General features: G+C 35.5%; 1 protein-coding gene across 1 annotated transcript in view; it reads left to right on the forward strand.

Annotated features, from left to right (window-relative positions):
- The window catches only part of LOC131038390 (myosin-11), a 298,247-nt gene that overhangs the window by 229,044 nt on the left and 56,345 nt on the right, over nucleotides 1–12,858 (forward strand). Inside the window, exon 25 of the mRNA XM_057970810.2 lies at nucleotides 12,579–12,718. Coding sequence (XP_057826793.2) covers nucleotides 12,579–12,718 — 140 coding nt within the window. The remainder of the gene's footprint in view (nucleotides 1–12,578; nucleotides 12,719–12,858) is intronic.

Genomic DNA, 12,858 nt, shown 5'->3' on the forward strand with positions numbered 1-12,858 from the left:
TGTTTGGGAAAGGACGCCTCCAAACCACAGAAAATTAACAGCAATAACAATAAATAAGAAAACCTACAACAAATCTGCCCCGTAAGAAGCCAAATCTGCTTGCAATCATCACCAATTTGACATCTAAACGAAGCCAACCACAGCTGCAACAATTCAACTGATCTTTCACAGTCTCACCATTACCATGCATTGAAGAATAGATGTTCTCCAATGAAGAATCTAGTCTGAAACCCTCAAGCTTGAAAACCCAGAGAGGAAGAGATATTAAATGATAACAAATTAATGAGTTTGATTTCTCTGGGGGCGGCTTTATGCAAAAACCCATGATTTTTAATTAGGGTTTCTTTTAGGGTTTGAAAAATATCATTAAGTGTTAAAACACTTTTAATATGGGCGCCCAACTATGGAGAAAAATAATAAGTCACTTAAATAAATTTAAGTGAAATATTTTATTAAAAAGTCAATGTGACTTTATGATAAACATCATTAATTAAATATTGCCTATAATTCCTTGAAAAATTAATATCTCTCAATATGACTCCAAAAGATGAACCGTCAGAAGCTGGAGATAAAGCTCCCAAAACCCATGTGACCAGGGGCCTGTCTAAAAATAACCAACTTCCCATCTATAAATAGCCCAAATGCTATAAATAGCAAATCCCTCAAATAGAGTCAGAAACTGCTCAAAAGAAGCCTGAACTAAACCCAACCCTGAATTGAAGAACATCCTCCTCCATCCATTGCCCCAGTGACCCTTTGTCCATACCCTTTTAGCCTACAAGGGTCTTGAAAATAAGCTAACTCATCAACTCTAAAACCCTAACTAGGATGGGGACATCACACTAAAACTATGCAAAGTCGAAATTGAGGGTGACTCCTTTATTGTTGTCAATGCAATAAGAAGAAAAACTATACAATGATGGAGACAGAGAAATTTATTGGGAAAATAAATTGACATAGCATTGGAGTTTGATGATTATATAACAAACCATATATATCGCGAGGCCAACTCTGTGACCAATTATCTTGCAAACTTGGCTACTGATGGCATTGATCAAATGGAGATTATGTCAAATCATGAAGAGTCAAACAACACATTGATAGGTGCTCAATTATAACATTCAATGTAATCATTCACTTATTGCTTGATGTAAAGATTTAAGTTGGCTAAGAACAAGTTTGTCAAGGTGCATTCAATTTCATGAATACTTGTGCGTGTGATGTGGTGTAATGGGATTATAACACAGAATGGGTGTATTCATTTGATTCATAGTGCAACATGTGTGGTTTCAAGAACAACAGGTATGGACATTCCCATTCGTCTCACTTGCTCGTGAAGACAAATTGCTTTTCTTTGAGAAACCACAGCTAAGAGACTTAAATGTGTGTTCAAAACCCATCATGGTTGATTTCGCATGTTGTTAAAAGGGTGCTGGGGGTGGCTTTCATGGTGATGGATTACAGGCATGAAGTAAATATGGACATTTGATTGATGTTCTTGACCTCTATTTTGGATTTTGGGAGAATCGTTGGAATTGACTGGGGTTTTATGCAAAAGGCTCATCAACAAGTAGTTCCTGGGAGACTTGAAGGATGTTTAGTTGATGGTTATGGAAGGTAAGGGGTTCCCATCCTTGTTGATTTTTTCAAATCAAATGTTTGGGGGATGGAGGTTGAAAGGTTCGCATTGCTCTTCACGTCCATGTATTCCAATGTTCCTCGACATCAATAGACGACCATAAATGGTGTACGGTTCCTAAAACAGATTCTCAGTTTGGAGCTCGCTAAGGGTCTTGAGTTGTTGTAGGAGTATATAAATGAGGAACATATGGGTTGAAATGTGTGCGGCCATGGGAATGAGTAGGTATATAGAAAGTTTTTGGTTTTATAGTGCTCTAAATGGAATGTAGTTTATGTAGAAGGCTCCAATTTTGTTTGACTTTGTAGATGGAGCTAGCATTGTATAGATAGAAGCATAAAATATCATAGTTTCACTAGTCACTGAAAACTCAACGAGTTTTGAAAATCTCTCTATTTTTTCTGGCAGTGAGCTAACTTGCCATAAACTCACCGGAGTTTTTGTGAAAAACTTGTTGAGTTTTTGCAAAAAGATTGATGAGCATGAGTTAAAAACTTGCCCACACTGGCAAAAAAGGCCCAAGACAGCAATAAGGGCATTTCATTTTCATTTTGCTTGCTCTCTTTTGCCGCTCGAGAGAAAAAACAGCCTCCCAGGCTTCTTGAAGGTCATTTGAAGCAATTTTAATTGATTTGAAGGATACATGAAGTGGATTTCGAAGCAAAATCGGATTCCCAAGTAGGTTTTCTAATTTTTTAAAACATTTTATTTCTTTTTGGTTGCATCTAGGTTTATAGAAAATCAATAACTGCCTTTCCTAAGTACTCTAAATGTCTTTAGAGTCCAATGAACAAGATTTAACATTATTTTTTGACAATTTTTTTTAATTTTATCATTGTTTTCTCATGAATATTAACTTCTCAAAAACAAATTAAACCCTAACACTTTTTTTTTTCAAGTTTCAACTGTCTAAATTTATTTAAACTAATTTAGTTTGTTTGCTAAATTTTTTAATTAAAATATTATCTTGTGTTTTCACTTTGTATGTGTAGGTAAATTTACAATGGCAAACATAGAATCTTCTACAACCGGTTCAACTTTAGGCTCTGCCCCATCAGTAGACACATGCCCATCTGGATATGTAGGCACTCGTCTTAAAGGTGCTAGAGACAAGGCTTGGAAGGATGTCTTTGAAGGACAAAAACTTGGGTTAGTAATTTGCATTAAATGTGAAACTATTTTATGGCAGCATAAACTGCTTCAGATACCACCTTGCAATCTTCACTAAGCGTGATAGTAGGGGTTGTCGTGGGGCCACAGAGGAAATAAAAAGAGAATTAGTAATTTGCATTAAATGTGAAACTATTTCATGGCAGCATAAATCGCTTCAAATACCACCTTGCAGTCTTCACTAAGTGTGATAGTAGGGGTTGTCGTGGGGCCACAAAGGAAATAAAAAGAGAAATTAATGCCTTGCAGTTGGGGAAGGGAAGTTGCAAAGGGAGAGGGCAAAACTTAGCTATGAGGGCATCCATAGCTGAATCTCAAGGTGGTCCAATCAACCTCGAAGAAGAAGAAGAAGAAGAAGAAGAAGAAGAAACACTTCAGGGCATAGTGGGCTCTCTTTGTGGCCCACATATCCGCAAATCCACAACCACCTCAGGCACCACTTTAACTACTTCTAGTAGAGCACCACCATCAATGTTGCAATCTATAGGTGATGATTTTGTGCACAAAAACACACTTGGAGCATAACCATCATTGGAGACAAGTGGTTGGAATAGGGAGGTGCATGAGCATGTAGACATTACATGCGCTGATTTTTGGTACTTTAATAATGTCCTTTTCAATGTGATAGACAATCTTTATTGGCTTAATTTGGTTGCTGCATTGATAGTTTTGGGAAAAGGCTACAAGGCGCCTTCTCGGAGAGACTTGAGTGGGAGGTTAGTCCACTTGCTTTAATTTTTAAATGTTTTACTTTTAGTTTTGATAAATTATGTTGAGTTTTAAAATTTAGACCAAATTTATGTTCATTTTAATTAATAATTTTTGGTGAATTTAAGCTATATTTTTTTGTCAAAATTGTTTACTTAATTTCACTTCGTACTTGTAGGTTGCTCACGAATGCAGTTGATAGGGAAAGAGAAGTGTTGGAAGAGCAAAGAAAGGAATGGAAAAAATATAGCTGCACTATTCTTTCCAATGGGTGGACAAATGGCAAAATGACACCATCATTAATTTTTTGGTTGCTTGCGAGAATAATATGTTTTTCTTCAAATCGGTGGATGCCTCCAACAAGGTGAAAACTGTTGAAACTTTGCTTTAATGTTGAAGCAAGTTGTCATGGAGGTGGGAGTTGAAAATGTGGTGCATATAATAACCGATAATGCATCAGCATATGTGGTGGCTAGTAGAATCCTCCAAGAGAAACACATGACTCTTTTTTGTACACCTTGTGTAGCACATGTCCTTGACCTACTTTTGGAGGACATAAGCAAACTAGATTGGGTGACGCAAGTTGTACAAGATGCATGGAGGATCACAAAATACATCTACAATCACCCTTGAATTCTTCGCTTGATGAGAGAACATGCCCAAGGGAAGAGCTGGTAAGATCAGGTGTCACAAGGTTTGCAACAATTTTCTTAATGTTGCAAAGCATTTTTGGTTCATTGACGGCTTTGAAACAAATGTTTGAGTCAAACATGGCTAGACTCAACTTATTCAAGGACGCCTAAAAGAGAGGGTGTTGCATGCATAGTCTTTGGCAACATATTTGCACAAAGAGCTATAGAGATTGTGAAGGTAACTTTAAAACTTGAATATTTAATTTTTTTTGATTCAAATCTTTCATTATTAATTTGTAACTTTAATGATTAATCTTTTTTTTTTTTTCATTTGTAGGTGTCGAAACCTTTGGTTAGATTTCTCCGCTTGGTAGATAGGGATCAAACTCCAATGGGTTATCTTTATGAGGCCATGGATAGGGCCAATGAGTCTATCAAAAATTACTACAAGGGGGACAGACTCAAATTTGATCCCATATGGGGAATTATTGATAGGTGGAACAATCAACTCCAGCAACCCATTTATATAGTAGGATGCTTACTCAACCCTCATTTTTTCTTCTCGGATTCCTACTCAAATCCCAATGGAGAGGTCATGGAGGCCTTACTACATGCATTTGGAGGATGATACCTGAGCTTGAAGTGAGAGACCTCGTTGTGGCTGAATTGGAAACTTACCAAGAAGCAAGCAGTAAGCTATATTCTTCAAAGCTAGCCAAGAGAGGAAGAACCACTCAAACCCTAGGTATAATTTTTGGAGTCTTTCACATACATCTTACAAGCTACAAATTCCAAATTTACAAGTTTACAAGTTACAACTATTGATAATTTGATAAAATATGTTTTCACTTTGCTTTCTAACTCTTTAATATTTTCTTTTAGATGCTTGGTGGTGAAATTGGGGTGGAAATATCCCAAATCTCCAAAAATTTGCCATTTGAATCTTATGCTAGCCTTTTATTTCATCCAATTGTAAGCGCAATTGGAGCTTATTTGAGGCCATCCACACGAAGAAGAGGAACAAGTTAGCCCAGAAATGCCTCAATGACATTGTTTTTGTACAATATAATCTTTGGTTGCGCACAAGGAAGGTAGGGGAAACACCAGCTAGTCCAATTGATTTGGATGATATAGATCTTTATAGTGATTGGACATCGTAGGAGTAGCCTCCATTGTTTACCAAGGATGACATCTAGATTTGGAGAGGCAAGCTATGGTAAAGGAGGGGTGTGGATTTGGATTCACATTGGATAACATTGAGGAGGATGAGGAGGTTGAGGGTGATGAGGACGAGTTATTGCCAGTGCCAACGACATATACATCCAGGATGGAGGTCGAGCCACAACCAGTCATGCCGTGCGAGGAGGCGCAGCCACACAGACTCGTAGGACTAGACCCTCTAGTTTTACCTCTCCCCTAGTGTTTACTAGAGCTGGGAAGAGGAAGGTGTAAACTGTTTTAATGTTGTATTTATTTTTAGTTTTACAAAAACTATTTGTTATTTTAATTTTGCTTCAGACTATCAGGCTACCAGCCATTAGCATTCCACATGGGGATGCCATTTTGTACCCAATTTGCATTTAAATCAATCAAATATATCTAGACTTGGCTTGTTTATTTTGTGTACTCATTTATTGATTCATTGGATGCATCTCCTCATTGAATTTTGAAAAAAAAATGCATTTCTAATTAAATTTAAGCAAATTTTTAAGTTCTGAGACATTAGATTTGCACAGTATATAATGATTGTTGTTGTTCTTCTGATGCAAATAAAAGTTTACGCAGTTAAATCCAAAAGAACAGCAACAAATTTTTAAGTTGCCGAGTTTTTGCCAAGTTTTCACTGATTTTTTTTTTCGGGCCTTGGTGAGTTTTTCAACTATGTAAAATATAATGTATGGCTTCCAGTTAAATATTACTGGTTATAGCCAAAATGTGTGTACTTCTAACTTTTTTCCTGATAATATAATGGGATCAGTCCCCTTGACTGCAATTTACCTATCAAAAGAAAAATAATAATGATCATGTAAAATTAGTAAGATTAATAATGATATGCTATTAAATTAAAGATTTAATAATATTAGTGTAAGGATAATACAAAAGTAACAACTAAACATAATAAATATTAATAATGAACTAATAATATCAAGTCATATACTAACAATAATAAAATAATGAACAAGCTAACAATAAAAAAATAATGAATAGGTAACAAAAGGTACCAAGTTAGAAAACGACAATGATAGGAATTAATAATAAAGATAAAAACAATGAAGTAAAAATAATAACCAAAAGGAAACAATAAAATGAAGAAAGAGAGGAAAAACTAAAGCTAGAATAAGATATGGAAAGACATGAAGGGTTAGAAAAGGCAGAAACAACGGACAAGCAAAAGAGGACAAGAAAGCTAGAATAAGATATGGAGAGACATGAAGGGTTAGAAAATGCAGAAACAATGGACAAGCAAAGGAGGACAAGAAGCAAGAGTGGGAAGGGATAAAGCCATAGAGACTTGGAGGCAAGATAAAAATAGGAGGAGGAGGGAAAGCAGAGTAGGGGGTGATGACAAAGACGAGAAAGATGTGTAAGGAGTGAGACAGGCACCAATTAGTGAGATAAGTCACTTAGTCATTTTTGGTCATTTCAAAAATATAAAGTGGCTATGAAAAGTCACTTTGAAATTAAAGCCTTTAGATTCCCTCGAGTCTTTAAGTTTTGTGTCCAAGTAAAAGCTCTGCAAGTAAGTGTTATTATCACGTAGGATATAAACTTATCCAATGGAGAGAGAGTTTCTTGAGAGTAGTTGTGTTAAGAATGAAGAACAATCTTCAGTTTTCACCACAGATCGGTACTTTAAAAAGAAAGGAACCACCCCCTAACATTCATGTACTTGTAAAATTTGAGAAAAGAGATAGATGTGTGGGCTCTATGAGTGGCAGACTGGCAGTTGATGGATTTCAACTACACATGCTCTATACAAGTCATCAATTAAAATCAATTCATTTTTCCCTTGTATCCATACTGTGTTTGTACTTCACTGACTAGATTAGCATCAAAGAGAGCTAGAAATCATTTTATCTTGTGTTTAGGGATCACATCAAACTAATGTGACTTTAACGGATGGGGTCATATCATACATTGAGTTCAAGTTTAACTCATTCAAGTCTTCTTTCTTGGTTGCCAACTTCATAGTCATCCACCAAATACATGGCCTTTCTTGTTCTTGAATTGAAAACTGCATGTTTACTTCTTGAAATCCTTTGAATCTCTGTTCCTGAAGCTCTTCAGCTGCAACCTGTGTATTAAATTTCTTTTTATGAAGTAGGAGAAACCCCTCTTTCCTTAACATAGTGAATACATTTTCCTTAATATATTTTTTCCTTCCTTATCGATTGATGGTAATATATGTTTCCAGAGTCCAACTGAAAACAGAACTTTACTTGAAGTTTCATCAAGTTTAAATTCAAATAAGCTCCTTTTTTTGTTGCAAGCAAGAAAACAGTGACTCCAGAGAAAGGTCCCCTTCTAACAGAACCAAGATAATAGTCAATAACTTAAAGGCTAACAGCACTTAGAAGCTTCTTCATGTCAGGTATGCTGAAATTTTGATTGATCCCCATCCTTTTTGCTCATGAGGTATGCTAAAAGAAGGTCCTTCACAGTGAAATTTCTTTCTAATAGCAATAATCTATCACAGAGAGGCTGGCCAAATGTTTTTATTTCATTTACCATACTATTGCTCATTAATGAACCTGAGAAAACAATGTTCTTTCCCAGATTTTACAATTCCTTTGTTTGAGCATCTAGTCTTATGTCACTACCATTCACACGGTGTATGCTTCTGAGTCTTTTCTGGTGCCTGCGACCATGCACCATTTCTTTTTCATTGGTTGTCCTCCATTCTCCACTTCAGAAGTATGTCTCTCCTTCATTTGACTTCTTATTTTGTGGCTGTTATTCAAATGCACCATGTGGGCCCGAAAATAGAACACTGCATGCTTTTTTTTCTTGCGTTGGTTGTGGATATAAAAGTTTTGAAAACTGTTTGCATCGTGCTGTTTTTGTTTTGTTCCTATGTGGTAGTCACTTGAACCAAAACTTTTTCTTATTTCCTGTTATGTTGGTGGCAGACAGAGGAAACAGCAATGAGGAGTTGGTTGTGGATATAAAAGTTTTGAAAACTGTTTGCATCGTACTGTTTTCGTTTTGTTCCTATGTGGTAGTCACTTGAACCAAAACTTTTTTTTATTTCCTGTTATGTTGGTGACAGACAGAGGAAACAGCAATGAGGAGATAATACATGAAAAGGCAGATGTGGTGGTCTATGTGACCCAGGTCTTTGTTTAATCCTTCCATTGGTGTCCTCTTTGTATTTTACATTGATTATCATGAGGGAGCAGCAGCATACAAAGGAGATTGGAGAAAGTGCCATATCTTGGTTGCCATATCTATCATAAAGGACAGAGTTCTCTTAATCTTTTATATGCACCTTGCTTTTATTATCCAAAATTTGTCTCATGAGGGTTTCAAATTTAGAAAATTTGAGCTCTCTTGATATGCATTGTGGGAGATGGGTGAAATGTGTGAGCCAGTCTTTAAAATATGTGGCCTCCCTTACATGTGGTCAGCCCTTTCAAATACTAACACCTTGATAGTGTTTTATGACCTCCTTTTCCGTATTTCAATTATTACGTTTTGTTGTCCTCATTTTTGTTTTAAAAAATGAAGGACCATTACATGAAATTTTTGTGAAAAAATGGAAATTTTACTCTATGGCACGCTTCCCAAGGCAGAATTTCGACTAATCCTTGGACTGGCTTAATCCTCAGTCCATCCTCGAACCACGTTTCGAATTTCGTCGCATTCGGGATTCATTTGCTATGTCTTTCCTTCAATTTCGGGTTTTTTCTCCATGACTGCAGGTGGGAAATTTCTCTTGAATTGTAAGTTTTAATGATTTCCATTGTTTTGGTCTTTTTAGGGAAATTTTTGACTAATTACAAGTGCACTTTATTGAAAAATAAAAACTTGTAATTTGCTTTTTATTTTCCCCTTGATGCTTTTTGGCTTTTTAAGTTAAAATAGGGATTTTTTGGATAAGTTACAAGTAAACTTGTAATTCTTTTCTAAAACCCCTACTTTAATATCTTTTGCTTGTAATAGGGAATTTAAACCTCTATTACATATGTGCAAGTTATTAAAACTTGTTGTAGGGATTTTATTTTCCCTTTACAAGTAATTTGTAACTTGCACATCTCTTTCCAAAACCCAATTTTGCCTAGAATTGAAATAAAGTGACATTTTAAACTTGCTATTTTGCCCAAAAAACCCAATTTTCTCCATAAAGTGCAAATTGGGGAATTTTATACTTGTAATTGCAATTTTAAAACCTGATTTTACCTTCTTGATGGAAAAAATGAAATTTTAAACTTGCAATTAGATTTTTAAAACCCGATTTTGCCTTGTTGAGAGAAAAGTAACATTTTAAACTTGTTGTTTGCTCTCAAAAACCCGATTTTCCTTATTGCATGCAATTTTAAACTTGTTGTTCTTTCCCAAAAACCCGACCAGCAATATTGGAGGATTTTGTTGAAGATTTCCAACGATTTTTGTGGAGAAATTCAAGGAGGAAGGCGTTTTGGATTCCTTGCTATTTTCATGCATTTTCCAACTCTCTTCATGCCATTTGGAAGACATTATCGCTGGTTTTATGGGGTTTTAACAGCAAAAACGTTTTTGAAAAATGCCACAATTTGCCTCATTCAAGTGCCACGAATCTTGTCTTTCCTAAATCGTGTTGGCTTGTCTTGCCTAGGCGTGGAGGTTGGGTGCTTTACTTGACCGATTCTTCATGCTTTTAATGGACATTTTGATACATATGGCATTTTTTCAAAAACGTGGCTAGGGTTTGAATCTTTTTCTTTTTTCTATAAAAGATTCTTTCTCTTCATGATAGTTGTTAGTTTTGTTTTGCTCTTTCATAAAATCAGTTTTTGTGAGAAAGATTTTCCCCTTTGATAGCAATTTGTGAATTGCATTGTTCTTCCCCATTTTCCCTCTTTACTTGTATTCGGGATTTTAAATCCCAATTACAAGTAGGATGAAAATAATTGACCTTCCCCTTTGGCTGGAATATTTTAATCATCTTTTGGTGAAACTCCAAGTTTCTAAATTGGAAAATATTCATCCTTTCAAAATCGGGTTTTTAAAACTTGATTACAAGTAAAAGTTCTTCCCATTTTTCATGTGATCAACATGGAAAAGTTCTTCAAAAATCCATTCATAACCATCCGCACTTGTTGTTTTTGGTCATAAGCTTCATTTCTCTCATATCAAGATCCCTATTCCCACCATTTCATCCACTCATTTCACACCTTCATTCATTTTCCCCATTTAAAGTCTACTTGCAGTCAGCCATCCAGAATCCGAAATTGGTCCAAAATGCACTAAAAAAACACTTGAAAATGAGTTCTAAAGGTCCAATTACAAGTGCAAACTTGTAGTTATCCATTACACATATGAAGTTGCATGTTTGTTCCCCACAATTGCAAGTTAATGCTCTTGTTTTTCCCACACATGTAATGCAACTTCCAAAACCCGAAATTCACTTGTGAGCCCATTTTTGCATCAATTTATCCCTTCCCTTGTCAGTTCGGTTTGCACACACGATCTACCAAATCAATGGATTAAGGCATGGGCCTTATTTTGCAAGAAGATTTCAATAATGAAGGATGATACAAAGAAGAGATACAACAACAATTCATGGTTGAGAGCATAGAATGCTTTCAAGACAAAGATGGTCATGACATGAAAAGAGGAAGGCAACCCTTTCCCTCCTGAAAAGATAGTACTACCCCAAGCAAGAAGACAAGGATGCAAGTTCCCATTCCGGTTCGAGATGTCTTTACCAATCCAGAATACTTCAAGTTCTAGCATCCTGAAGCGACATGAAGATCATTATAGACAAAGGATGATGCGGTTAGAGTCGTGTCTTTAGACACATGGGATAGTTTTAGTTATACATTTGTAATTTTGTTTTGACAAGTTACATGTAAAAAATAACTTTGTAATTGCAAGTTAACTCATCACTTGCACTTTTGTAATTACATGTAAAGCAACTACAAGTTGTGTTCAATTAGGACTGTAGTTGGAATAAGTCATAGTTAGTTATTGAATAAGTCTTGGTGGTTGAGAGAATCTCTCAAGTTAGTTAGGATCCTCCCACCTTTTTCTCAAGGCTCCTCTTCTATAAATACTTGAGGGGTCTATTGTAATCTTTATCTTTCTGGAAAGCAAGCAAAAATTCTGCCAAATTTATAGCAAAGAAGTCTTTGAGCTTTCATGTGTGGATTCAAGAATTGAAAGGAATAGAAGGAAATTGCTCAAGCTTTGAGTCTTTGTGCTACATACTTGAGTTTGTGTTCTATATTATCTTTCTTGCAAGTGTTTCTTAAAGAGCTTAATCACATTTGATTTGCAGTCTTTGTGCTACAAGTATTTGAGGTTAATATATATTAAAATAAATATTCTGTTGAGAGAAGTTGTAAGTCTTTGTGCTTTCACTTGATCTTAAGAGAATTTAGGAATAGATTTTGTGAGAAATAGCTATGAGTCTTTGAGCTTATACTACCCATTGTTTGAAATAGAAAAAAATAAGATATTCCAGTCTTTGAGTTGTTATAATTTGTTCTCAATAGAATTAGTATAAAAAAGGGTAGATAGGACTTCACATAATCAAGTCTTTGAGCTTGATATTGCTGTTCTGTCCCAAAAGAAGTGACGGAAGTCTTTGAGCTTTCAGGAAACTTTATTTCCTTCCTCTCATTTCATTTCGAAAGTTGTTACTGCTGTTTTATATCAAATCGCTATCACTTTTCCAGTGAAGAGAAAAGGATATTGTCTTTCTTGAAAGAAGAAGAAAGATTGTTGTCCCATCCTATTTTATTTTCAAAGTTGTAGTTAGCTAGGGGGAGCCTTCCCTTAATTAGGAGAGTTTTACTCACTCTCTGTGGTTGAAACCACAATTTTGTATATTTCCCCAAGTGTACAAAATTTTCAACCAACACGTTTAATGTTTATCCATGAACCACATAGGACCCTTTGCAATGACACAGTTTACGAGTGGTTTAACTAATTATAAATTATATAAAGAACAATACGTCCCATGAATTAAACTTGTGATGTAGGCAAGACAGGAATTGAAAGTTCGATTATGATTCTTATCAAAATGACAATTGACATAGCAATTAAAGGGAACAAATGTTACATTCAAATTGCAAGAGTATTGAATGTATATGATTCTGATTATCACAGAGCAATTATGTTGCTCTAGAAAATGGTGATTAGCAAGTATGAAAGCTATCTCATAATATCTAATATGTTTATTTATACCTTAAGTCTCTTTATGGCTTAGCAGTGTTAGTGTGCAGGTCTCAATGGAGGCACTGGAGATGAAATATGCCAAGACAAAAAAAGAATTGGAAATGTCCGCAGAACAAAATGAAGACAGAATCAGAAAAGGAGAGGAAGCTGAATCAAGGATTGCTCGTCTTGAGGAGATGTTGCAAAGGTGTTGGTTGTGCCATTTTAATTTCTTTTTGAAAAGGTTTTATATGTATGCGACCAGTTTATGATTGTATCATAAATATGGCAGTTTTCTTTTCTTCCTGTATACTTCTTTTATGAACTTGGTAGGACAAGCTGTCATTT

This window comes from Cryptomeria japonica, chromosome 2 (genome assembly GCF_030272615.1).
Source record: "Cryptomeria japonica chromosome 2, Sugi_1.0, whole genome shotgun sequence".
NCBI lineage: Eukaryota > Viridiplantae > Streptophyta > Pinopsida > Cupressales > Cupressaceae > Cryptomeria > Cryptomeria japonica.